General features: G+C 35.7%; 2 protein-coding genes across 5 annotated transcripts in view; one reads left to right on the top strand and one right to left on the bottom strand.

Moving 5' to 3' along the window:
• Positions 1 to 10,989, top strand: part of LOC125657199 (dual serine/threonine and tyrosine protein kinase-like) — a 29,260-nt gene extending 18,271 nt beyond the window's left edge. For 2 of the 4 annotated variants that reach the window (XM_048887851.2, XM_056144305.1), the window contains 6 exons: positions 1,773 to 1,929; positions 2,544 to 2,699; positions 3,307 to 3,397; positions 3,501 to 3,750; positions 5,627 to 5,843; positions 8,644 to 10,989. In XM_048887851.2, coding sequence (XP_048743808.1) covers positions 1,773 to 1,929; positions 2,544 to 2,699; positions 3,307 to 3,397; positions 3,501 to 3,750; positions 5,627 to 5,843; positions 8,644 to 8,728 — 956 coding nt within the window. In that variant the 3' untranslated portion in view covers positions 8,729 to 10,989. Of the gene's footprint in view, positions 1 to 1,772; positions 1,930 to 2,543; positions 2,700 to 3,306; positions 3,398 to 3,500; positions 3,751 to 5,626; positions 7,902 to 8,643 lie in introns of those variants that run through there. The other 2 variants (XM_056144306.1, XM_056144307.1) reach the window with 2 other exon arrangements.
• A 5,354-nt stretch (positions 10,990 to 16,343) lies between these two features.
• On the bottom strand, positions 16,344 to 26,523 carry LOC125657214 (fibrinogen-like protein 1). Its single transcript, XM_048887888.2, has 5 exons — positions 25,955 to 26,523; positions 24,006 to 24,607; positions 23,692 to 23,791; positions 22,488 to 22,652; positions 16,344 to 16,877 (listed from the first exon to the last, which is right to left on the bottom strand). The coding sequence occupies exons 1-5, from the start codon at positions 26,031 to 26,033 to the stop codon at positions 16,627 to 16,629; spliced, it is 1,197 nt and encodes a 398-aa protein (XP_048743845.2). The 5' UTR covers positions 26,034 to 26,523; the 3' UTR covers positions 16,344 to 16,626.
• Positions 26,524 to 27,254: the final 731 nt, after the last annotated feature.

Raw genomic sequence — 27,254 nt, 5'->3', positions numbered from 1 at the left:
CAAGTTTATTGTCCCCCAAGACAACAACTATTTTCCTCGGCTATAGCCAGTAAATAGGTGTACAGTGGAGCCTCGTTAATCTGGACACTTTGGTTCCCAGCAAAATCGTCCGGATAAATGAAGCGTCCGGATAATTGAATCGCATATTTTCTATCTTTACATAAGTAACCAATATGTGCCTACTTTATTGATGCATAGTGAATTAAACACATTCTATCATTGGATTTGACCATTTGCATTAGTAAATAAATTATGATAATGTTAACATTTACATGTATTTCAAAGCACTAAAATTTAATGTACGTGTTCAATGTATTTGCCTGTGCTTACATTGTACATACATATGATCCCTACAAATAAATATACAAAACTGTGTACCGTATGCACTAAAACAAATAATGAAGCATTTTATGTAACTATAAGTAAATAAATCATTAGTAACTATCATAATCATTTACACTTCAAACATTTCATCACACTTTTGCTTTTTAAAGAGGCTGGTAATTTCCATCTGTCATGATTCACGGGTTCGGCGGTCTGTTAAAACAATCTTCATCGTCCAAAGTTGATATAAGAATTTCGTGATTATCATGTCAGTTGACAACATTCTTTAACCGAAATTCAATCTGCCAGAGTTTATATTTCTTATTCTATAATTATCCAAGACAATATCGGGAGAACAAAATCATTTAAGCTCGTAATATCAAGACCTACTACTGCTTTGATCTAGTTATGCGCACCTATTATTTTCATGATGCGATAATAACAGAACAAAACTCGGGTGAAACTAACATTACAGGTACATACAGAATTTAATTATCATCTTCCTTAAAATGGTAATTTTCTCACTTCTACCCAGAGTTTAAAAATTCGAAAGCAATAAAGCTCTACAACATCGTAACAAGAATCAATCGTACACAGGTACATTCTACATGCGTGACATTCTAAACGTTAAAACCTTATACTACATATACATGTGCATGAACATACATGTATATTTCACGCCAATCAACAGTATAAAATCTAGAATCTAGAAGTATAATCTACACTCTTTAGATTTGAATAAGCCGATATCAATTTACAAATCAGTACAACTGATATGTGTAGCAGTTAATAAAATTATCATTATGGCATGATGTTTAATTTATTAATACTATTAGGGTATTGATCAAGACTATAAAATAATATGCTACAGATTTATTTACAAAATTCAACACTACACGCAATAAAGATCTTATGTGCGAAAATTGGCAATACAATGTCTCGATCGGCACGTGCCATCTAACGGACTTATCATCACACACCACCTAATTGGAAGGATGTGTTGACAGGGTACAGGTAATCGCTTCAATTAGACAGTTTGGCTTGTTTTCTTTATAATTTACGCCTTGCTAAAATTGTCCGACACAGATCTTCCCTAAACAAAATTACCGTCCGGATTAACGGTACAATTTTCAATGCATTATAACGTTTTGTAGTAAAAAGTGACCGTCCGGATCCGGAACGCGAATTTCCGGATTAATGATGCAAAATAATGTATAAATATTCCGTTCTCTAGAAAAATCGTCCGGATTAATGGCGTCCGGATTACCGAGGCTCCACTGTATATGTACTTCCTGTATTTCTCCTGAAAGAACTAACCATGCATTCCTTTGATAAGTTGAGATATATAAACCTATATATCTATGTATGGCACTACCTGTATTTCTCCAACTAAACATGCATTACTTTGGTTGACAGGCATATTCAGAGAAAATAAACAAATGTTGTAGGTATGCCCCAGATGGGCCGTGAGATTGGACGTGGTCAGTACGGAGTTGTCTACTCCTGCGATTCGTGGGGAGGGTGTTCTCCCTGTGCCATTAAATCAGTTGTCCCCCCTGATGACAAGCACTGGAATGACTTAGCCCTAGAGTTCTACTACACCAAGTATGTCATGTGATGTCAGACATTTTAGTTTTTCGATGCATGTTTGTAAATTTGAGATCGACTTAGATTAGATGTAAATAAGCATGCTTTGAATATTTAGCTCAGTTCATGAATATTGCACTGTTACATTTGGCTCCTGCATGTTGTAATCAAGAGTTCAGTGTAAACCGATTTTAACTAAAGATGAGATTAACAAAAGTTACCAGATGAAATGCTCCTATAATTACAGATGTATGAATACAAGTACAATGTATTTCTTCAGTAAAACATTTCCAATCCTTTTTGCCTTTGATGTCTTTACAAATTGTAATGATAGCCATTTCCTCATGAATGCGATGCAGATGTAAATTATCTGTGTATGAATCTTAATAAATATAGTACATCTATTTTAACGGCTGGGAATTCCAACAGAAATGAAAGAAGAATTTACATATTTAAAAAAGTTTCATTTATGAAAATACATGAGGGTATGAACTGCACCACTTCACACTGGCTTATTGTATGAAACGCATTGATTGACAGAAACATTCCAGAGCAAGAGAAAATCGTGGCCCTGCATGATTCTGTGATAGACTACATGTACAACTTCTTAATGACATTGATTTTATTGACAGAAACATTCCGGAGCATGAGAGAATTGTGGCTCTGCGGGGTTCTGTGATAGACTACATGTACGGTGGAGGTAGTACGCCTGCAGTTCTACTTATCATGGACCGACTCCAGAAAGACCTGTACGGAGCCATCAAACAGGGGCTGGATTGGTTGTCAAGGTAACTATATAGAAATTCAGTTAGTATATTCAGTTCTAAAATAAAACACACATTGTCATGATGATTCTACAATTAATCAGGTCATTGATTGTCTGGACTGGTTTATGTAGGTCATTGATTGTCTGGATTGGTTTATGTAGGTCATTGATTGTCTGGACTGGTTTATGTAGGTCATTGATTGTCTGGACTGGTTTATGTAGGTCATTGATTGTCTGGACTGGTTTATGTAGGTCATTGATTGTCTGGACTGGTTTATGTAGGTCATTGATTGTCTGGACTGGTTTATGTAGGTCATTGATTGTCTGGATTGGTTTATGTAGGTCATTGATTGTCTGGACTGGTTTATGTAGGTCATTGATTGTCTGGATTATTCACAATAGCCAGCTGTACTGGTTGAGATGGGCTGTAATTTTCAGTCATCATGTATTTCAATTGACCTAAAAACTAAGTGTCAAGAATTAATAGATATTACATTTGTAGATTGGCTTTCAAATGAAATATTTTTCAAATAGTTTGAACCATAGAATCAACATTTATAAAGAATTGAACCTGGGTTTAACTTGTTTGGATAATTCAAATATCAGACATTCATCTGTTTCTCTTCTAGGATCATCGTGGCGATAGATGTGGTGGAGGGGATCCGATTTCTTCATAGTCAGGGGTTGGTGCATCGAGACATCAAACTCAAAAATGTCCTGGTAAGTGTGCCTAACTCCTCATAGGAAAAATTTCCCATAGTTTAAAAAACAGATAATACCCTTAAATCTGGAAGAATTTTTGGAGTATTACATTTTTTTTTAGCTTGACAAAGAAAACCGAGCTAAGCTGACAGACTTGGGCTTCTGTAAGCCAGAAGCCATGATGAGTGGAAGTATCGTGGGCACGCCCATCCACATGGCTCCAGAGCTGTTCACTGGGCGCTACGACAGCAGTGTGGACGTGTATGCCTTTGGTGTTTTGTTCTGGTATGTCTGTGCAGGCAATGTCAAGCTGCCGGCTGCATTTGAACAGTGTGCCAACAAAGATCAACTCTGGCAGAATGTCAAGAAAGGTGGGTGTACAAAGAATTTCCTTATCTTAAGGTCACGGGATAGCCAAGATTTTCAACGCATTAAATTAAGTAGGATTTTGCTGTGTTTACATGGAATTTTCTATATTTGATAAAAAAAACAATGAAAATCAGTCATTGATACATGAAATGCAACAATAAAAAGACAGATGGATTTGCAATTGAGTCTTAAGTTTCCTTGGGAAGGTTTTCATATATGTGTCCTTTTGTTGCCAGGCCTTTCAGATTTGTCAGGTTTGGAATTTTCTTAATGATTTTTAGAAAACTTTTGCCAAAGTAAGCTTTAATTTCTAAAACCACAACTTAAATGCAGGTATCCTTTTAGTTTTAATTCATAATGACAGCTCTCATCAGTGGTTCACACCTCAGTGGTAGGTTTTAGTGTCATCAAAGTACACCGAATTGATTATTTCTAACATTAACATTCATTACGTTAAATTTACTCTTTTTGTTTAAAAAAAAGATAATAGTACTACAAGTAAGTACTTTTTTCTGACAAGGAGAGATGTGATTCCAGACTAACTCTATCCATTATAATTAGTGGACAATGACAGTTACTGATAACGAGTTGTGTCACTAATTAGTGGATAAAGACAATTATTGATAACGAGTTGTGTCAGTAATCAGTGGATAATGACAGTTATTGATAACGAGTTGTGTCACTAATTAGTGGATAAAGACAATTATTGATAACGAGTTGTGTCAGTAATCAGTGGATAATGACAGTTATTGATAACGAGTTGTGTCACTAATTAGTGGATAATGACAATTATTGATAACAAGTGTCAGTAATTAATGGACAATGACAGTTATTGCTAACGAGTTGTGTCAGTAATTAGTGGACAATGACAGTTACTGCTAATGAGTTGTGTCAGTAATTAGTGGATAATGACAGTTATTGATAATGAGTTGTGTCAGTAATTAGTGGACAATGACAGTTATTGATAACGAGTTGTGTCAGTAATTAGTGGACAATGACAGTTATTGATAACGAGTTGTGTCAGTAATTAGTGGACAATGACAGTTATTGATAACGAGTTGTGTCACTAATTAGTGGATAATGACAATTATTGATAACAAGTGTCAGTAATTAATGGACAATGACAGTTATTGCTAACGAGTTGTGTCAATGATTAGTGGACAATGACAGTTATTGATAACGAGTTGTGTCAGTAATTAGTGGACAATGACAGTTATTGATAATGAGTTCTGTCAGTAATTAGTGGACAATGACAGTTATTGATAACGATTTGTGTCAGTAATTAGTGGACAATGACAGTTACTGATAACGAGTTCTGTCAGTAATTAGTGGATAAATATATATTATTACTACAGTAACTTGATCCTAAGAGTCGGATCACGTCGAGTTGACAGGCGTGGATCATCAGATCACACGAGACGCGAAGCGTCGAGTTTGATCTGATGATCCACGCCTGTCAACGATGATAAATTTATTATATACCCCCTTCTGCATTTTAAATCCACATTTATAAGATGATAAATGTAATCCAAATTATCAAAAACACAGACATACCATGAAATTATGTTTTGTGTACGTAGTTTTGTTTTGTGACGCGGTCAATATTTTCCACAAATAACGTAGCGTTGATACATTGTGACATCATTGTGACGGCATCAGTTTCAGAGGATACTGATACAGAATCAGAAAACCACAGTGTGGTGATCCGGAAAACCAGATCACACGCTGTGAAATCCACAGTATCAAAGAACGATACATTGATGGGTATATGATAATGACAGTTATTGATAACGAGTTCTGTCAGAATGTCCCATTATTGATACAGTATGATCTTGGTGGAGATGATGCCTCTTAAATATCACTAAATCTTGTATTCAGGATTGCGCCCTGAGAAGTTGGCAGTGTTTGATGAAGAATGCTGGACTTTGATGCAGGAATGTTGGGACGGTGACACCATGAAGCGCCCTCTGTTGGGAAATGTTGAAAAGAGGCTGCATGACTTACTGGCGACTTACAGGAAATCACAGGTCGTGATGGCCAAGGCACAAAGCAAGCCGCTGACGAGGAGAATCCCCTCTAGTGGATCCAGAACGCAGTTTGTATCTTGATAAGAATGTGTTTCTTAGAAACTGGAAATGGGTGTGTGATTTATTTTCCTGCATGGTATGATGTTAGTGTTTCATTTCCATGTACAGTTGCAGAAGCCCACGACCTTGTGTAGTTTTATCGCTGTGTAATGTTTATTAAACTATTATAAGTGTTATTTATTCAAATGTATGTGTATTAGCAGTGTAACATGTCTTTCTGTGTTGTGTGTATGCATGCTTGTTTTATAACATTAATAAGTTAACAATTGTCACAGATGGCCATTTTGTTAGGAATCAATATGCCTGTCAGGTGCTGTCACACTGATAAAATTTGCTTGTTTCTAAAATCAAACCCAAAAAAACCCCTGAACATAGAAATTTCGAGAGAGAAAAGAATATCAGAAATGATTACTTTTAGGACATCAGTAGTGTTTATAATATGTGTGAGATTAAACCAGTTATATGTAGCAAGTAACGATGGATAAATGATAATTATAAAGAATATGTACATATCAGTCAATCACTTTTTTATTTGTTTTGTCAGAACATCGATCACAACCCTCTCCAATACAAACACCAAAAACTAAATCTTGATCAAATATAAAGAGGGCAAGGTTCAAGTTTCTTCAGTGTTTACTATTGCAGTGGGTAGTTTACTGGAACTCCCCCCCCCCCCCCCCCCCCTCCACATGAAAATTACCAAAATTTTCCAAATTTCATTGTTTGATTTCATTTTAATGTGATTATACCTCATACATATATTCTACTGAGTGTTTATAATGAAGTGTCATTTTTGCTTATTCTATTACTATCTGAGGGGACAGTCATCATTTTCCACTCAATGCAATAACTGAGCTTTCGTCTGTGTTTATTTAGAACTAGTCTAATTTATAATCCCATCTGTCTCCGTATCTTTATGTCCCGGAGATCAGGGTCGTATTGTTTCAGGGTTTTTTTCTGTCTGTATAACTTTAACCTATGTCCAAACTTCTGAACTTTAGGAAAAAGAGACTTCATACATTGTATATTGAAAAGTCAAGGTCAAAATTGTATGACTGGAAAGGTCAAATTATCCATCATGATCAAGGTCAAATTTTTAACTATTGAATTTGGCCATACCCGTGGGGCATTGCATTTCACAAACACATTTCTTAAGTGTTTGAAAATTTCCACTGTGACAACATCTTTAGGATGTTCATTGATATCAAATCTGGCTTATGTACATGTATCTTATGTATGTATATATTCAAAGGGTATGATTCTTTTTCTGACATTAACAGTACAGAATAAAAGAGCCGATGTTTTTTAGACATACTTCTTGCTAAACTAATGAAAATTGTCATTGTTTGCCATTTGACTCATGTGAAATGGTTTGATCTAGATTGTGCATGTAAAATCTTGTTGACAATGAATGCAACAATATACTTTACATAATTAATGAAGTATGGATGATGAAGAGCTGCCCTTTTTTGATTTCTACTGATTTTTTTGATATACTGAATATACTCTAACACAGGGATTGTAATTCTCCCCAATTAATTAACAAAATACAGGAAAATTGAATATTCGAATTACTCCATTACACAAGTGATTAATGTTTTTATAAATTTGCATGAAACCTCTTATTGAGTAAGGAAGAGACTGGAATGCTTTCAGTGAGTTAGTTTTTAATTTTTATCGATTTCTTTGTTGTATAGTGATCATGATTTGCGTTTGTGCAAAATTGAAGCCGCACAGCAATTTCAATAAATGTGATTAGTATACTCATATTATATAAGAAATCTACAGAAAAATGAAATAGGTTCACGACAAACTGCAATCGGCTTCCACTGGCCATGTTTCGCCCGGATTAATTTTAACTGTACAGCATCGATGAAATGTACTCGAGCACACACATAGAAATATTGGAATATTGGGATGCACTTCTGCTTGGAGTAATAGTGATGGCATTTAGCTGTTGTGCTGTAGTCTTTAGTATAGTTGGCTTGTTGACTATAAACATGCTTCCCTTTGCTTTTTTAATGTTAAGCAAGATTTCAAGATAAATTTTGTGCAGTTGTTAATTGGAAGAATTAGATAATGTGGTTTAATTTTCAGGGACTGATTCACGATCTCCCCCCAAATTTTGTTTTTCACTTGCAATGATCAAAATCTACTGTCTAATGTGTTTAAAAGGTTTTACAAAAATATTAAGGTTATACATTATCACGGAAAGCTCATTTTAGAGAGTGTATTATTTGTTTTGTAAACAAAGATTGCAGTTTGTTATTGTTTATGAAGTTTTCAAAAGAAATGGATATCAATCTAAGTTTATTTTATCTAATCATATTTCAAGTATTCTTTAGTAAAAAGTATCATCTAAATGTTAAATTTATGACTGCGCAAAATTACTGTAAGATGGTTTGAATTGCAAAATTTAACATTTTACGGGTTAAAAAGACTCTAGTCTCTGTATACATAACACAGATATTGCTCTTGTCCTTGCATTCAAAAGGTCAAAATTCTGGCTGTCAACATTGAGTTATATTTGTTTTTTACTGTTTAGCATCAAAAATGAAAAAAAAAATTTTTTTTTAAAAACGTGAACCAGTCCCATTTTAAAAGAGGTTATGTTTTGTCAAATAAAATTTTCATGATTAGTACATACCAAAGAAATTTTAGAAATATTGCTTTATGATCAATATTAGGTAACTCTTCATTGTGTATTACATGTGTTTAAAAGATTAAAGCCTGTTTAAGCCCATTGTAAACAACATTGCAGACGACATTGAATGTGAAGGGTTTAGGCTAGTGTGCATTATTTTTCAGGTTCTGCTGTCACCCCGAGTTTTTGGAGTCGGGTAGCTATGGGGAGTACAGTTATATAGAGATTGACGAGGAGTATTTAAGTTAGCATTTACTAATTAAATAGGAGATAATTTAAAATGAGTTTTACCAGCAACTTTTCCCATGAAAAACTGCAGCATTTTTTCAATCAGTTTCCACAACCATGTAACAAATCTTTTATGGATGAATTAGCTTTGTGTTTTAATGAAATAGCATAAGGAAGAATGTGAAGTCTGATTAACACCCCCCCCCCCCCATCCCCCCCCCCCCCCCCCCCATCCTTACACATGTTATATGACTGTAAGAAGGTGTGGTTTTAATCAGACTGATGAATGTGCAGCTTTTTATGTCCTGTAATCAGAAATTCGGAGGCATTTATTGATGGTCTCTCTGTTTGTTTGTCCTCAATAACTTTAACCTTGCATAACCAAAACGTTTGAATGGTTGGTGAAAGACTTTAGCATTTCACATGTGTATTTCCTTTTGACAAGACCTTTCGTTAGGTAGCACAATTTTGACCTCCTGACTTTGAACTTTTGACCTACTTTTGAAAAAGTACCAAATATTTTTTACCTTTTGACCGTTAAGTTTGGCCATACAGGAGCATCAGTCAGTGTTTGACAAACACATCTTGTTCTCGGTTTAAAATTTGTGAGGTCACCACAAGTCGTGATAGTTTCGTCCGTCAAACAGATCTTATGTCATCAATGTTAACTTATTTTGTTTATAGAATTTGTTGTTAAACAACATGTGACTTAATTTATTTTGTGGTATTCAAGCCTGTGTAAGAATCGTGAAGAGGTTGATATATTGTACCGTAGGGACCTCTCAGGGGGGGGGGGGGGGGGGATTTCTTCGATCCCAATTTTTTATCAGGGAGCTACACTTCTGCAGCTAGATTTATTGACAAAAATGCTATTTATATATGCATAAAAAAGTTTTGTTCTCAAATGGTCAAATATCACAAGTTTAACTATGGTATTGTAGAATTCGTAAGATGGTCCTTGAGTACTTAGGATGAAATTCTACTAGGTGAACCCATTAATTACTGAAAAAGCGGGTACTCTGTATTTTACAATGAAAAACAATGTAAATCATTAGGAATTTTGTCTCAATTATCTCAATGTGCAAGGGACATGTAAATGAGAATAGCATGATTTTCATCATAGAAACCCCAACGTGCCATAAGAAATAAAAGTCACAGACTGCTCTTTTGAACGCATCATTTGTAATATATATTGCCTGGTGCATTGGTGGACAGAGCTTCTTGATGATATACCCGTACATTTCAATTCGGTCAAATAAAATGCCTACATGTCTGTAAATCTTTGATTTTTTTTTATTCTCTGAAAGTACATGTAAAATCTTGTAAAGAAATTATGAACTTGCTGCAAAAAGGGTTCATGGTGTGACCAGTCTACCGGGGATGCTTACTCCTCCTTAAGACACCTGATTGACCAGTCCACCGGGGATGCTTACTCCTCAAGACACCTGATTGACCGGTCCACCGGGGATGCTTACTCCTCCTTAAGACACCTGATTGACCGGTCCACCGGGGATGCTTACTCCTCCTTAAGGCACCTGATTCTATTTTTGATATGTCCAGGGGTCCATGTTTACCCTTGTCTTAAATTTATATTCTTTATATGATGTATGAGATTGATCACTGTTCATTATCTTTGTTCATGTGGAGACTGTTATAGTCATGTTATGTGGACCTTGTGTTTTTGTACATGTGTATTAAATAAATTCCCCACCTTGTTCCCATCATTATTACATATCATTCAAGCTAATGACGGTTATTTAGAAACTAGTCCAAGTTAAAGCAGTTTATGTTAAACTTGTTTTGACAAAGTATTCATGTCCAACATTTTTAAGACAATTTTGTATATATTCATTTTGTATATATTTGTTTAACACATTGAGCTTGCTTAAAGTAAGGAAAATTTTCAGTTTGCAATCATGACGCCTAGTAGACATTCAGACATTTTCTTTGTGGTAGACACGTCTTCATAGATAAGACAATCAGTATGTGTCTGTCCGGCTCTGTAGATGAATTTGTCATTGTACTATTGAAAATTGTTAACACTGGTTGTTTAAACATTTCTGATTTCATGTCACATTTTGTAAAGTTCAGCAATAAGTTAATATCATTACAAAAATCAATGCATGTTCATTACTCTTTGTATGTGATGTGACTGGGCAGATATTTTTGTAATACACTGTATATGTTTAGACTGTATAGACATTTTTGTAATGCACTGTACTTGTTAACTATGTATAATACTGTTTTCGCCCATCACTCTAAATAAACGATTTGAAAGTGATGATAGTGTGTTAGATTAGAAGCAGTGATGTTCTGATGTCATTCGTGATGAACAAGATTCTTTAATCAAAGAATACGATCGGCAGACATTACGGAATATTTAATTATTTGACCTATTTACATTTCCAATGTTTTTGCCTTTGATATTCTTACAAATTGTAATGACAGCCATTTCCTCGTGAATGCGATGCAGTTGTGAACAATGTGCGGAATAATCTGGATAAATATAGTACGTCTATTTTAACGGCTGGGAATTCCAACAGAAATGAAAGTAGAATGTAAATATAAGAAATAAATTTCATTTTTGAAATACACGAGGGTATGAACTGTATTCTTCATGTCGACATGCCTATCATGAAGCACTTAACATTTCTTAAATGTCATTCTCAATTCAATGCCACAGTCACAAAAACTTCTTAATAAGCAGATGTATCTGCATTAGGAAGTTGTATACCTGAGAAGAATGGGAAATCATGTGACATTAACTCTAAATAATGACTTGGGTGAGAGCCATATAAAGTTATATATAAATTAACCACACAGGTAATATATATCCATCTTGTTTTTTATGCCATAAAGGCAAGATATGTGTTGTTGACCCAACAAACTCAAAACTTGTAATTTATGTTTCAGCAATGAATGATCAAAATATAATACCGTAATATAATTTCTGTTAAAGAAAATCACTTCTCTTTTATAGAACATACACTGTATATGTAACTGTACTTATTAAAAGAATACATACAGATTTACGTGCAAAACTCAGTACAGAGAGAAGAAACTATCATCATTCGATGCATGAATAGGTATGTTGTGTGAAAGATCTAAATCAAGAAATTTACGTATGGCCATGCACATTCATTGAGCAAAGTATATACGACATGTATGACACAATTGTGACGTCACAGAATTAACATTTTGATATGAATACATTTGCTACGATGTATATTGACAACATTTATTGTGATATTTGTTAATTTTTCATAAAAAATACAGGCCGATTTAGACGTTTTGGGGCTCTAGCTCTTTGAAATTTTCATCCTGTAGACCAATGTTTTAGCTCACATGAGCTACATGTATAAGCTCAAGTGTCTTGAACCTCAACTTGTCATTAAGCAATTGATGGATCCACAGTTTACAAAGCCTTTTCTATTCAGATGACTTGGTTGGGTCATGAAATTCAAGGAAAAAACTTTTTTCACATCTCCCCTTCGCATTAGTGCAATTAACAGCTTAACTGGAAGGCATCAACTTATTTATTCGTAAAATCTACCACATGCTTATCTTTGATGATCTTAGAATTTCATCAAACCGGAACAGACAATGAGACGTCAAAATTATTGATTTTTGTGGTATTGAATACAAAAGAGTTCACATCATGGCAGCCTCTATAGATGACGGGAAATTCAATTTTTAACGTTTTCAAATTAGTACTGAAACTTATCTAGGCCGTATATCAACAGAATATTATCATATAATTTCCCCTATCACTTACCATGTAAACAAATTTGGAAGGGGGGGGGGGGTGTCTTCCAATCTCTACCCAGAGTTATCGTTCCCGCTACGCTCCACTAATACCTCTGTCAACGTCTAAAAAGTTATATTAAAATGTACAAAAACTATCATAGCATATCGAACTGTAATGATAATATCTGATCAAATCAAACACTTCTCTGAATTTTTTAAAATCAGATGATGGTAAATGTGAGACACCTGAGCGAATTAGAAGGTTTATATAAATATTCATTCATTCAATAATACTAGTATAATCATGGAATTCGTTGTTTTTGTGAACCTATTTTAAGATTTAAAGCATAAAACTTAAACTTATAAAATTATTATCCATGATGTTATAGGTATAGGTAAGTTTTGCCAAGAATCTTGACATTTAGACGTTGACAGAGGTGTTGTAGCGCAGCGTAATACGCCCTCTGGTGAGAGATTGGGTGTCTTCCCCCTTATATCCTAGTCTTCATGGTTTGAACAAATTGGAATCTTTTGTTTTTACGATAGAAAGTTGTCTGGCAGGTTTCAACTTTTCTCATGAAATGTTCTTACAGATGTTTCATTATTTCCCAATTATCTCCCCTCCAATATTCTGTAGTTATTCAGCAATCAGGTTTCAGATTACTTGAGATGTAACGTGATTTCATCCTGTTACCACCAGGCTTTGGAAATAGACCAATCTATGTTCTAACCCTGTTTTCCCTATCAATTAGTCTCTTCCTAGTTTATATAAACAGCAGCAGTCTGCCAATCGTGGCAGTACTGAACACTCCAGAGAGCGGAAAAGGAGTAGAGGTAGATCACAGCTTTAGGAAGTAGACTAAGATAAATAAAAAGATAGCTAGGAAGCTGAAAAAGCTGCCTCACTATCGCGTTTTATTGTTTTTAAGGACTAGGTGGCTTTTGATCACTTCGGGACTGAATAAATCTTGAGGTTGCGCCAGTTGGCTAACCATTGTAACTCTGACAATTGGTAATAAGGACTGAATAAGTCTGTACACCGTTGTCAGAGTGAGCTGGTAAACTAACTGGTTAGAGACCGTGAGTGAAGCCAGTAACCTAGACCAGTAGTTGAAAAGGGGATCAAGGGACATTGGCAAGAGCGTCAAGGGACATTGACAAGAGGGCAAAGTGTCAAATGACCCTTACAAGAGGGCCAAGTGTCATGGGACATTCGGAAGAGGGTCAATAGTCATCAGCCAGAGGGCCAAGGGAATTAACAAGAGGGCCAAGTGTTAAGGGACCCTGGGAAGAGGGCGAAGGGACATTGGCAAGAGGGTCAAGGGACATCGGCAAGAGAGCCATGTGTCCAGGGACTATGGCACAGAGAACCAATTATCCAAGGCATAATTAAAAAGTCAAAATAAGGAAATAGGAACTGTAGATTTGTTTGTGATTATTTGTCTTGATTCTTATTCCTATTACGGTACATGTAAATACAATGAATTGGTAAATTGTAGGTCTGTCATCGTAAATATACTAGTGGAAAAAAGAACCTGCATTATAAAATTTTGTATAATTTTTCAATCTAATTAAAATTAGATCCTTTGATCCGCTCACGTATATCGCTACACAAGGATCTAATCCTTGTGTAGCGATATACGTGAGCGGATCAAAGGATCTAATTTTAATTAGATTGTATAATTTTTCTATATTTATTGTTTATATTTATAAAATCTAATCAATCGATAAAGGTGATGTTTTTTTTAACAATATCGGATAGTACCCGACTCGGATGCACGGAATTTTTCATGGTTAGTGAACACATGTTGTTTATTGAAGTGTTCGTACGCAGGATCAATACTGTTTGGAGTAAGAAGTGTAAAAGGTTTGTTAGGACACTATTCATTAAGGAAAGGACTTTAGGTTTGACAAAATTTACCCTTCTGTCATGCCACAACTTGGCAAAACCCAACGTAATCGTGCTGTTGGGATGCTTCAAGCTGGAATGGCACAAAATATCGTAGCAAGACACTTTGGAATTCATCGGAACACCATCTAGTCATTATGGAGACGTTTCCAACAATCTGCTAACACTCGGGATTGACCACGTTCTGGGTGTCCTCGTGTGATGTCGCGTCGACAGGACAACTACATTAGATTTGTGCACCTGAGAAATCGTTTCCAGACAGCAAGTTTGACTGCTCGTAGCATTCCTGGACTTCAACCAATCAGTCCAAGAACTGCGTAAGCGTCTGCGCGGGCACAACATCAGACCAACACATCCAGCGGTGCGCCCAATACTGCTTCAACGTCATCGTATCGCTAGACTAGCGTGGTGCAGACGACATCTGTGACTCAGAATATAGGACTGGGCGAATATTCTGTTCACTGATGAATCCAATTTCATTTGGATAACAGTGACGGCCTTTGTAGAGTGTATCCTCGCGTTGGGAACGGTACTAGGACGCTTGTGTTATGCAACGTCGACAATTTGGTGGAGGTAGCGTTATGGTGTGGGGTGGAATAACAGCACGTGGAAGGACCTCTCTACAAATTGTCAATGGAAATCCCACCGGCGTACGCTATTGAGACGAAATTATTCAGCGCCATGCGATACCCTTCATACAGAGACAGCAAAATCACATTACTCTGCAGCAAGACAACGCAAGACCACATGTTGCACGTGTAGTCAGGGACTTTTTTGTTCAACAGAATGTCGATGTCTTGCGTTGTCCAGCTGTTTCCCCCGATTTATCGCCGATCGAACACGTCTGGGATGAAATGGAACGACGTCTACGCAGTTTACCAAATCAGCCAGTGACATTGGCTGATTTACAGACTTTAACCAACATCTGGAACAACATACACTGTACCTCAAGCATTTCTGAACACTTTAGTGGCATCAATGAGGCGCCGTTGTCAAGCATGCGTGAATACAAATGGTGGTCACACGCGTTATTAACTTTGTTAATTGAAGTTCGAATACCAGTGTCTTACGAGTGTGCTGAAATTGACGTTATTCGACGTTAACATTAATGGATTATGAAATGTTGTAAGGAATACATTTGTTAACAGTATTGCAAAAACTAAAATTTGTTCTTTGTTATTTTTTCATATATTAAATAATGCACAATATCTTTTTTCCGCTAGTATATGTTGATTATGTACTTTGATGGTTTGTTTGGTAGAAGACTTGTATTCTAGAATTTAACTTGATGGTATCTAAAATCCCGGGTGTATGCGGTAACGCTCCCATAGTACTCGACCGCTCGGCTGCACACGCGTTACACTTCATTTGAATTTTTGTTTAGAATCAACGTGTGGTACAAGTTTTTTTATACGACCCGTTGGAAAATTTTCACTCATATTGAGACGTCACCAGCGCTCAAGGTTTTTTAAGGTGTCATCACCTACCGCGACGAGGGACCTTCCGTGATCCTTACTTCTAAATGTCGGGCTTTCGGTGAAGGTGCTGTTACTAAATATATTTGTGTCTTAGGTTTGACGCGGCATGACATGAGTGGAACTCGGAACTCACGACCTTCTGAAGCGAACGCTCTACCACTGAGCTACCGCGACCTGTTGAATAACCGTTGTTTTTCTACTGGTTTGGCAAATACCTGATGATATTTTGAAACACCTGCTGATACCTGATGATATTTTGAAACACCTGCTTGGGGCTGCTTTGACCCTCGTTTGTCCGGGTATCTATCGCTAAAAATAGCAAAATATTACGATAACTAATGCTAGTCATGATGGGCAAATTTAGGGACACCGCTACCAAAATTGTAAAATTCGCGACCCCTTTTAGCGCCTTTGTCATGGGATGTGGGGTTAGGATAAGCTCTGCCGGAAGTGTTTCCTCTCGTCAATCCTGGGTAAAGTGTAAACAAGATGTAACGAATCCAAGTGCTTTCTTTTTAATAACAAAACGAAAATGCACATTTCTTTACTTACCAAAGTTTAATTCGTATCTTATTAAAACAAACATCAAAGCAGGTCATTGTGTTAAGATATCCTGACAAAAATGACTATCAACTGACACGATATGGTGATTTTCCGACCCCGGCTTCCTGTGGTGAAATAATTTCTGGCATTGACTAGTTGTAAAAAATGGAACGACAGATATCGTTGTTTTACCAACTTGCTCCTATCGTTGTAATTCGTACATCCGTGACGTATCACTTCTATCAGGGCTTGCGAACTTTCATTTCAACACTAGCAATCTCCACGAATTTATTCCAGTTCAGCCCATACACATAATTTGAGAGTCCAAACACCCCGTTCAGGTTTGACCTTTGACACGCGTTGTGCCACCAGCCCCCGGCACTAATTGAAGCACAATTCCTTATACCCTCCATATCGTTATCGCGATCTTTTGTTGTAAATTTCATCCCGTCTGCGCGTTCATGAGAGGCACCAGCGGAAGTGAATGCATCACCTGAAATGTTAACAAGTTTAGCTTTCGGAAAAAAAGCTAAGAGAGTCACCCACTGGATTTTTATCCCTGTTGAAATATATTTCAGCATTAGCAAACGTTAATTTTTTTTTGGAAGAAATAATCTTTTCAGCTTTTATTTGAATAGTTGAAATAACCTGGACCGGGTCCGTGGGACATGATCACTACGATAGAATATTCTTTGTAATAGTGTCACTAATTCAAAGTAATCCCTTGCACAGAACAAAATGACTGAAATGAAAGATGCGACGCAGTTTTCTCTTTTATACGGTAAGCGGTAAATGTAGTACGGCCGAATACCGAAAGTCCCGGATAGCGATTATTTCGAGTTTTCTCTCTTAATGTTGCATGTAATAACATATAATTTGCAGAGGTTACTGTTTGTAACCTAGGTACATAAAAAACATAAACTTTTTCTGAGAATTCTTCTACAAAAGTACCAAACCAGAGTTTTCACCTGCCAAAAAGCGGTAAATATAGTATGTTTTATAAATGTCGGAACCCAAACACGGTCAAAGACACTGACCGATTCCCACAGCCCCTTTGTAAATACTGGGTTTTAAGTAATCATATTCATGCAAAATATATTGATTAAGACTACATTTTATGTTTCTATCATTATTTCCACAACACAGAATAATAAAAACTGCTGTATTTTGTAATAGTGTTCTTGTTTTAATCGGGACAAGTAGGTCCCCTTAGTTTGGTAAAATCGTACCTAAACAGCGTACGCGTACATGTAAAACGATAGTTGAGGATGTCTGTCGGTAATTAGTCATGATTACTACAACATTAACCATTGATTCCGTTGCCCAGCTCTAACCACGCGAAGGTTACCCATTCATGTTATTTTGAATAAAAATTTAAACTCTGAAAGTAAAGAAATTATACCCCCTAAAGTAAATAATGTAACCCCAAAAGGTGTGCTTTTACAATATTTTGTCATTTTGATTAAGAAAGAAAAGGGAAATATGATAGTACAGTCGTTAATCGTCTTGACGATGGAATGATAATATTAAAATTTGTCGTTCTTCGAAAAATTGAATTACATGTACATATGATTACTTTAAATCACACTCCGTATGCATTAGTAGCCTATACTGCATCAAAATAATAATTGAATTATAAAATTATTCAATTAATTCAATAACGAATATGCTTCAACAACCGAAGTTTAAAAAGAAGCGCACTATTTATAGTATATATAATTATATCGAAGTGGATTGAAATATTGCAAAAAAGTGCGTGTACTACACATGTATAATTATAAATAATATGTAGGGTGATACAATAAAATGCGCATATAAATGCACCATATATGCAATTGCGATTTATTTAAGTTACCTTAGATATCTAGAACTCAGTCTGATTCAATATTGTCTATAATGCTAAAACGCGGACTTTCGGTAGATCAAAAGATCGGTGACCGTGTTCGGGTTTCGGCATTTATAAAACTTACTAGATTTACCGCTCTTTGGTATCCGAAAACTCTTGTTCATTATCTTCTTTACAGAATTCCCAGAAAAAGTTATATGATTCTTGTTTAATAGGTCACAAACAGTTATCATAATAAGTTTGATGTCATTCTATCGATTATTAAGAAAGAAATCATGCAAAAATCGTTATCCGGGACTTTCGGGTTTCGGTTGTACTACATTTATCGCTTACTCTTTTATACTCAGATTGCGGACGTCGGTGAAAGCACCCTCGGCTACAGCATTTAGACAATGGACGAGACGCCCTTATCGCCAAATTTGTGTTTCCTTGTCCATTTCATTATATTGTTCCATAACAGTCTAGCTATATTAAAGCCTTTAATTGACATGATTAAAAAAGAACATTTGAAATACAAATTCTGGCAAGTTTTTTTTTTTTAAAAGTGCATAACTTAAATCATGAACTATTTAAGAAAAAAGGTGTAAAAATGGATCGTCCGTACAGGTGCCTTGATTGGTAAAATGCTTTTAAATGTCTAGAATACACCAATTATGTTTCGCTGCAAATGTAAATATGAACGTAAAGATAAAACTAATATTACTCAACTATTTTACTAAATAGTTTCAGGGGCCAAGTATCATATACAGGGATCTTATTTACATTTATATGCTTCGCTGCGTAAAACACAGGTAAGAACTATGAACCAGTTAAAATTGACCAGTTTACTTAAGAACCTACAACACTGCCAGTTTACGTTGAAGGTTTCTAGGCAATTACTTTTCCATTTAGTAAAACGTTCTTATTTCTACTGATATAATAGATATGATTATGGTGTAAAGAATAAATTTTAATCGTAAAATCAATAAAACGGAATTCTTTAATTCGTAACGAAGTTCTTAGGAATGACGTACTTAAAGATTACCTTCAAAGTGGGAACCAGTTTAATTTAAACCAGTTTTGTTTTCTATTGAACGAGGAAAATAATGTGTCCGTTTTGTAAGACTTTCTTATTTTAACTGAAAATACAAATATCTGTTCTAGACAACATATTCTATATTTGCAAATCAATGCACACAGATCACAGAATTCTTTTTTACTGTTACGAAGTGACAAAGAATGACCTACTTCAAGATCGCCTTGCTGTTAGGTGGCAGGGGACAGTTTCTTTGGTTTTGAAACATGTGGATAGGGGGTATACACCAAAGTCAGATTATGACAGACTAATGAAAAATCATATTTCCCTTTTATGTCAATACTTGTATTTCACATTAGTGTAGTTAATAAATTATGACCCTAAATTACATGTAATCTATAAATACTGGTGCTGGTGCACAAAACATGCTCTGAGCAGGTTCCCCTTTTTTACTTTGATTTTCCCTCATTTGGGCTAATCCGCACCACCCCCACACCATCACAGTACCAAACATGGGGATTTAGACACTATCCACAATCAAGAACCCTATCTGCCCTTCTCAAAAATTTACCTCTCATATGTATGGAGCGCCAAATTAACATAAACTCAAATAATTGAAGATATCTTCAATTATTTGAAGATATCATCAATTCAATTATTGCTCTCTTTAATTGAATTTATGCGCGCATTAAATCAATTATTGCTCTCATCAAATGAATTAATGCACGCTTCAATTCAATTATTGCTCTCATCAATTGAATTAATGCGCGCATCAATTGAATTAATGAGAGCAATAATTGATTTAATGCGCGCATTAATTCAATTATTGCTCTCTTCAATTCGATTGATGAGAGCATCAATTGAATTAATGAGAGCAATAATAGATTTGATGTGCGCATTAATTCAAATATTGCTCTCTTCAATTCAATTGATGAGAGCATTAATTTCGTAGAAATATTGCTCGCAATAATTGATTTAGAGCTCGGTATAAATAATTTGATGATCTCTTTAATTCAATTGAAGATATCTTTAATTATTTACAATGCTTTTGTATAAGGAATTAATGCGCGCATCAATTCTTTTAAAGAGAGCAACAATTCAATTAAAAAAATCATTAATTCAATTGTGGATATGTTGAATAGAAGATATCTTTAATTATTTAGTTGCTCTCTCTAAAAGAATTATTGCTCTCTTCCAATGAATTAAAGATATCATTAATTCAATTGAAGAGAGCAATAATTGAATTAATGCGCGCATTAAATCCATTATTGCTCTCATCAAATGAATAAATGCGCGCATCAATTCAATTATTGCTCTCATCAATTGATTTAATGCGCGCATTATATCAATTATTGCTCTCTTCAATTGAATTGTAGCGCGCATCAATTCAATTGTTGATATCATTAATTCATTTGAAGAGATCATTAATTCAATTAAAGCGCGCATCAATTCAGCAGAAGAATTAATGCTATCATCAATTCATTTAATGCGCGCAATAATTCAGAATTGAAGATATCATTAATTATTTGAAGAGATCTTTAATTAAATTGTTTCGCGCATCAAATGAATTGATGATATCTTCAAATAATTGAAGATATCTTCAATTATTTGAGTTTATGTTAATTTGGCGCTCCATACATATGGGGCCATCCACCTTCCCTCACAGCTACAGACCATTTGCTAGACCCTGCATGTTTTCACCGGAATTTCTTCAGCAACTGACCACGTGTCTTAGTTTCGTATTTGCACCCATCTATATGCTAGGAATCATGGTGACACCTACATGTTGTATATCAACATTTTTACTAAGCACTCAGCTACATTTGACATGCATCCTAAAATTATTGTATACATTTTTACACATGTAATATCACTTCAAATACTGGGTAATTCCATTTTTTGAAAAAGTTGCCCGGGCCTATAGTGCGAAACTGTCCCCTGCTACCTTACGAAGTGATCAAGAATGACCTACTTCAAGATCACCCCAATGCGCACAATTCCAAAGAGCGCAAGCGCATTTCAAGTTTCTTCGCATGATAACTAGTCAGACCGAGGGCTGACTAAAAAGAAGAATAAGACGTTGGTCGGTTGCCCATTTTGACTATTTATATATCTGCATACTCTATCACTGATAACGTAAAAGTTGCTTATTTAAATTTCCGTCATCCGAAGGACCATGATGGCAAGTCTTACTCGAACACTCCCAACATACACACACGTTCAGTCACAAAACTGATCAATCTTTTTTTTTAGCCCCTCGCAATTCTTTGGGATTGTTTAGAAAAGGACAGCGTTTGCATACTTTCACCCTGCAAATACATAACGTGAGAAACCAGCGCCACAGCAATCGATTATCGAAAACCCTCGTAACTCAATTTCTGACATTTCTAGGAGACTCGAGACGCCTCGCATCTCTTAAAAAAGACCCCCCCCCCTCCCCCCCCCCTCCCCCCCCCCCCCCCCCCCGGTTACATGTACCAACTCACACTTGTTGAGGAACTTGATATGTCTTTAACTTAATAATACCATATGTATATAGCACCCTTTTCATACACTATGTACGCTCAAAGGTGCTTTACAATGCATATATACCTTACAACAGAATGTTATACACATAATACATAGAAAATAAATACAACATTAAAAGCTGTACCTATCCTCATTGTACATATAAAACATGAAAACACAAGATACCATAAATATGCTAGATAAGAATAAACATCAGTTTCAGGGCATATTAAAATAATAATAATATTATAATGGAATACACACACGCACACACAGCATATAATGTCTCAGGTATAATACATTAAACCATACAATTCCCCCTTCTTTTTTTTTTTTTTATAAAACATCACAAAATGGTACTCGAAAGCTAAGACACACCGTCTTTAGTTTCCACAGTTTTTCACAGAATCTAACCTACACGAATGACTGAAATGATAGAAACTAGTCCTGGAAAACTTGATGGAAAAAAATGTGTTAATCGTTATTATTTAAAAAAAGAAAAAGAAACACCCAAAGATACATCTATAAACAATGTATTTCTGTAAGAAAGGCATAATTATTTACATTATACATAGAAGTATGTCTCTCTGATTTGAATTCATACTGACCGTGTGTAAATTTAGATCTTTTGATCCGCTCACATACAATCGCTACACACATGAAGCAATCCTAGGTGAGCGGATCAAAGGATCTAATTTTGATTAGTTTGGTATCTCTGTTATTGTAATACTGACCGTGTGTTCCTGTGTAGTTAGAGGTGTGTAGTCGGTAGCCCTCTGTGGCATTGTCGATGTGGAAATCGTATTCTATGACGCCAGTGTAACCCGCGGTCGCGGTTATCTCGATACGTAGATGGGTGTTACCATACACAGTCGTCAACTCGTGGAGATACTGATTGCCTGAAATACGTATTGCACATTGCGGTCAACATTGAAATTAACACATTCATATTATCAAAAAATGACACATACACGGAACACGTGCAAGCACGAACCACGAGTTCCAGCATTTTTTTTTTTAGAAGTTTGTTTTGTTTCAGATTGGTGGTTCATTTGCATTACTATCCTTCGAAAGAGTTCTTCACTCTTATCAAGACGTCCCCAGTTATAGTGAAGTCCCGCACATTTTGATAGACATCCTTCGTGTTCAAAATGCCGTGTATTTGGCGAAGGATGGCTCTCTACTTACTTTTAGGTCTTAAGCTTGACCCGGCCATGACACGAGCTCGAACTCACGACCTCCAGACAACGAAGCGAACGCTCTACCACCGAGTCAACGCGGCCGCTCTAGAACTTTTGTTATTCTAGGATAACGAGTCAGACAACTTCTGTGAGTCGAAGCGTCTAACATCTACGTAAGTATACTGCACAACAACAGACATTATCCTTGAAAATGTACCGTCCGCGCTTTGGAAAAAAATAAATGAAAGAAAGACAGCAATATAAACAAATGAACCCGAGCCGGACAACACGGGATAGGAAGGTCACAAACAGCGCGAAGAAATTGGTACATCAGTTGATTTATCTTGCGGAAATCTCTAAAGTACCCTGTAGGAATGGTGCAGACGTTTTGTTTGTTTTAAGTGTCTTCGAAGGGTTTCACTTATGGACAAAGACGTCACCAACTGCAGGTGAAGTGACAAAATTTTAGACCTAGGGGGCGTATTATTGAGGTTTGTATATCGTGCTATATGTAACGCCTGTCTGATCCGAATGAACCGAGGCAGGACGCAATCATGGTACCAGAGGGGTTCGAACCTACAACAGTCCGTCCACGGAGCGAAAATTGAGCACTGTTATGCCCTCCATCCTCATGATACCAAGTAAATATAAAACACGCAGGTGATAATTGCAGAAGCACAGATGAATACAACGCAAAGGCATTTTCCAGCTTATTTAACAGTTTCAGTTCTCTCTGAAAAAAAATAATCAGCCATACCAATCCAGAATTCTCCACCCAAAGCTCCAAACCCGTTTTCATACTCCAGCCAATTTAAGTTGAAACTCTGGCCTCCAGAATGAAAACGTTTTTGTATAACCTAAAATTTAAAAATGAACATGTACCAAAAGTAATTGTTGCATTGAAAAAGAGCTTCACCAGAAATCTGTTGCGCGGTTATAACATTTTTGTCTTTGAATTATTGTAGTATATGTAATTTCTGTCTCTGACATTTGATCATGTGCTACATGCATTGTGTTATTCCGATTTTGATTAAGACGCGAGTGAAACGAAACGAATGCTGCATTGCTTACCGTCCATTTATGATTGGTTGCAATGTCCAGGATACAGAGAACCGCTTTGTTGTTGCTCAGTACAAACTTCCCCATCGTTTTCGAACCAGAAATACTTAATATGCAGTCACAGTCAAAACAGTCAATATCGCCAGGTGTCGTCGTTAGATCGGCTGTTGTCGTCGTTAGATCTGCTGTTGTCGTTAGATCTGCTGTTGTCGTCGTTAGATCTGCTGTTGTCGTCGTTAGATCTGCTGTTGTCGTTAGATCTGCTGTTGTCGTCGTTAGATCTGCTGTTGTCGTCGTTAGATCTGCTGTTGTCATCGTCGTTGGGTTTGTTGTCGTCGTCGTTAGATTTGTCGTCGTCGTCGTTGGATCTGATGTTGTTGATGTTGGATCTGCTGTTGTTGACGTTGCTTGTTCTATAGTGGTCATAGCGATTGTGGCTGTCTCCGAAGGTGACGTTGCCAATGAGGTTGAGTCGGTTGTTTCTGAATTTGTTATTAAACTGGTTGATGCATCTGTTGTTGGTAATGTTGTTGATGCATCTGTTGTTGGTAATGTTGTTGATGCATCTGTTGTTGGTAATGTTGTTGATTCAGATGTTGTTGATGTAACGGATTCTATCATATACATAGCATATTCTTTTAGTTGCTTTAAACACACAGTGTTAACATTTCATATGTTACAACGGTACAATCACGATGTTTTCAATTTCACGAAAAAGCTACTTATATAATTTCGATTACGAAAGCGTCAACATATTCACTATGGTTTAATTTTGCGGAAAAAAGATAAATCGTGAATACAGTGAAATTAAAACCATCGTGTTAATTTCTTAATTACGGTATATTTCGTTTACAGGTGGGAAACATGCTGTGGCGACCTTTGCAAGTCTTAACATTGTTACATATTTTGGGAAGAAGCCGTGACCAGTCTGATCTCTAACAATGCTTGTGTCTGACAATAACTTTTCTTCTTTAAAAATATCTTTATTAGTTTTCTGGAATTATTTACAACATTTTTGTCAGTGAATGAAAACAATCATTGTAATGTATAGCGTGCCATTCAATGATTTTCATCTACTAGGATCGGTTCACTATACAAAGTTAACCTAGGGCAACTCGGGTAATCGTTGGTTACTTACAACACGTTCACGCCGGGTTAATCTAAACCACATTTAAAAATTGGGTTTAGTTAACCTGCTTAAGATGTGAAGTGGGTTCAATTAACCCACTTAAACTCATGTTTACCTTGAACGTTAAGTGGGTAGAACTGTATTTAATTACGCCTTAGGTTTGACGCTGTCATTGCATGAAATAGGCTCCAACTTCGGTTACGAACCGAACGCTCTACTACTGAAATACAGCGTTGAAATAATATTTATATACCTTTTTACGTTTTTCTATAGTACTTAGTTTAATGTTTCGAAGTAGTTAAAGTGCTTCCTCAACTCGTTTGCGATGTCAGTAATTCTACTGGTAGATATGAACACACCGCAAGCTTCTTGTTTTTTGTTTTGTTTTGTTTTTCTTATTAAAAAGATTGATTATAATATTGTGTTTGAAATGCTTCTTTTCTGGTTTTATCTTATATCATTGGGGGAATTTATTTTTGTGTGACCATAATTGAAAAAATGATATGATAATATTTTAATCTCAGTTTTGAAAGTTCATGTACATTAAACGATACATGGTAATTTTAATTAAATAATCCCGAACATATGAAAGGTTAAAATCTATGCCGTAAATATTTATCCTAATTGATAAAAGAATCAAACTGAGTCAATATCTTAACAAGCCCGAGTGCTTGAAAAGAAAGATATTATTGAAAACAAAGAAAACAATATGATTAAATCAAATTAACAGTGAACGTTGGTTTATATGTATAATCCGAGAGCTAGCCTAATCTCCATCAATATAGAAAAAAAAATCATTGAATGAATGGGATATAAACATTTAGATACGTACCTCCCACACATGTTTTTTGTATCCTATCCCAGTATCCATGTACACAGGGGTTGTCCTGAAATATTCCCAAATTGTTCATAATGATATCTGTTTTACCGTTACGTTTCACTCACCTTCTCGCCATCACTCAAGGTGACATTCATACAGGTATGAACTGCGACGCTTGACGTCAGCATACTAGTCAGCGCTTAATGACGTCAGCATACTAGTCAGCGCTTAATGACGTCAGCATACTAGTCAGCGCTTAATGACGTCAGCATACTAGTAAGCGCTTAATGACGTCAGCATACTAGTCAGCGCTTAATGACGTCAGCATACTAGTCAGCGCTTGATAAAAAAAAAAAGTATACCGTCGTAAAGTGTTGCAGTTCATGCTCTCGTGTCTTTTCAAAACTGAAATTAATTATTCATATTCTATTCTTATTTCTGTCGGAAGTCCTAGCCGTTTAGATAGTGGTACTATATTCATTAAGATTCCTACGCATTGTTCACATCTGCTATGCGTCCATGAGGAAATGGCTATCATTGCAATGGGTATCAAGTGTGATTGTGTGTGTGTGTACGCTATTTGAAAAAAAAAAAAAAAAAAACGTTTCTAATTATTCGAACGCAAAAAAGTTTGGAGGAAAAAGAAACGTAAAAATTGTATAGAATTTTTTCAGACTTATAAATATTAAATCGATACCAGAAAATGATTTTAAGATTCAATTTTTTTTCTTTTGATTGCAAAATCACAACGGGTAACAGAAATATTGGCCATAACGCAGATTTAATTTTACGTTAAAATACCAATAACAATCCAATGGAATGTGTGGACCTTAAGTGTTATTTCCACTTCAGAATTAGTATGCTACATTAATTTAAGGTTTAAAATCAACACCACGGGGATTCACGTTGAACAAATGTTGCTAATTCTAACGCGAAGAAATCGTTTGGATTTTCAATGTTGTTTTTAAGGTATTCCATGTATAATGAAAGGATAATGAACAATTTTGAAGGATTTAGATCAACATAAAACTTTATTGTTAAATAATGATGGAAGTGAAGCAGATGAAATTCACATGACTGGTAAATGATTAGAAGCTGACCCTTTTGCACTGAAGACTTTTTGGAAGAGTTGTCTGCCCTTTGTAAAAATAAGAAAAATCTAATTTTCTAAAAATGTGTGTGGTCAATGATTAATTTTATTTCATATTTTCATAAAAAGAAAGTGTATGTAACTTTCTACCAAGAGATTAGTATGAATATATAATTTGTTTTTAAAATATTGTAATAAAAGATGCTTTTCCCATATACTTCA

Source organism: Ostrea edulis, chromosome 7, assembly GCF_947568905.1.
Source record: "Ostrea edulis chromosome 7, xbOstEdul1.1, whole genome shotgun sequence".
In the NCBI taxonomy this organism is placed as follows: Eukaryota; Metazoa; Mollusca; class Bivalvia; order Ostreida; family Ostreidae; genus Ostrea; species Ostrea edulis.
Note: the sequence above shows the minus strand (reverse complement) of the source record. Positions and strands in the feature narration are given on the sequence as shown.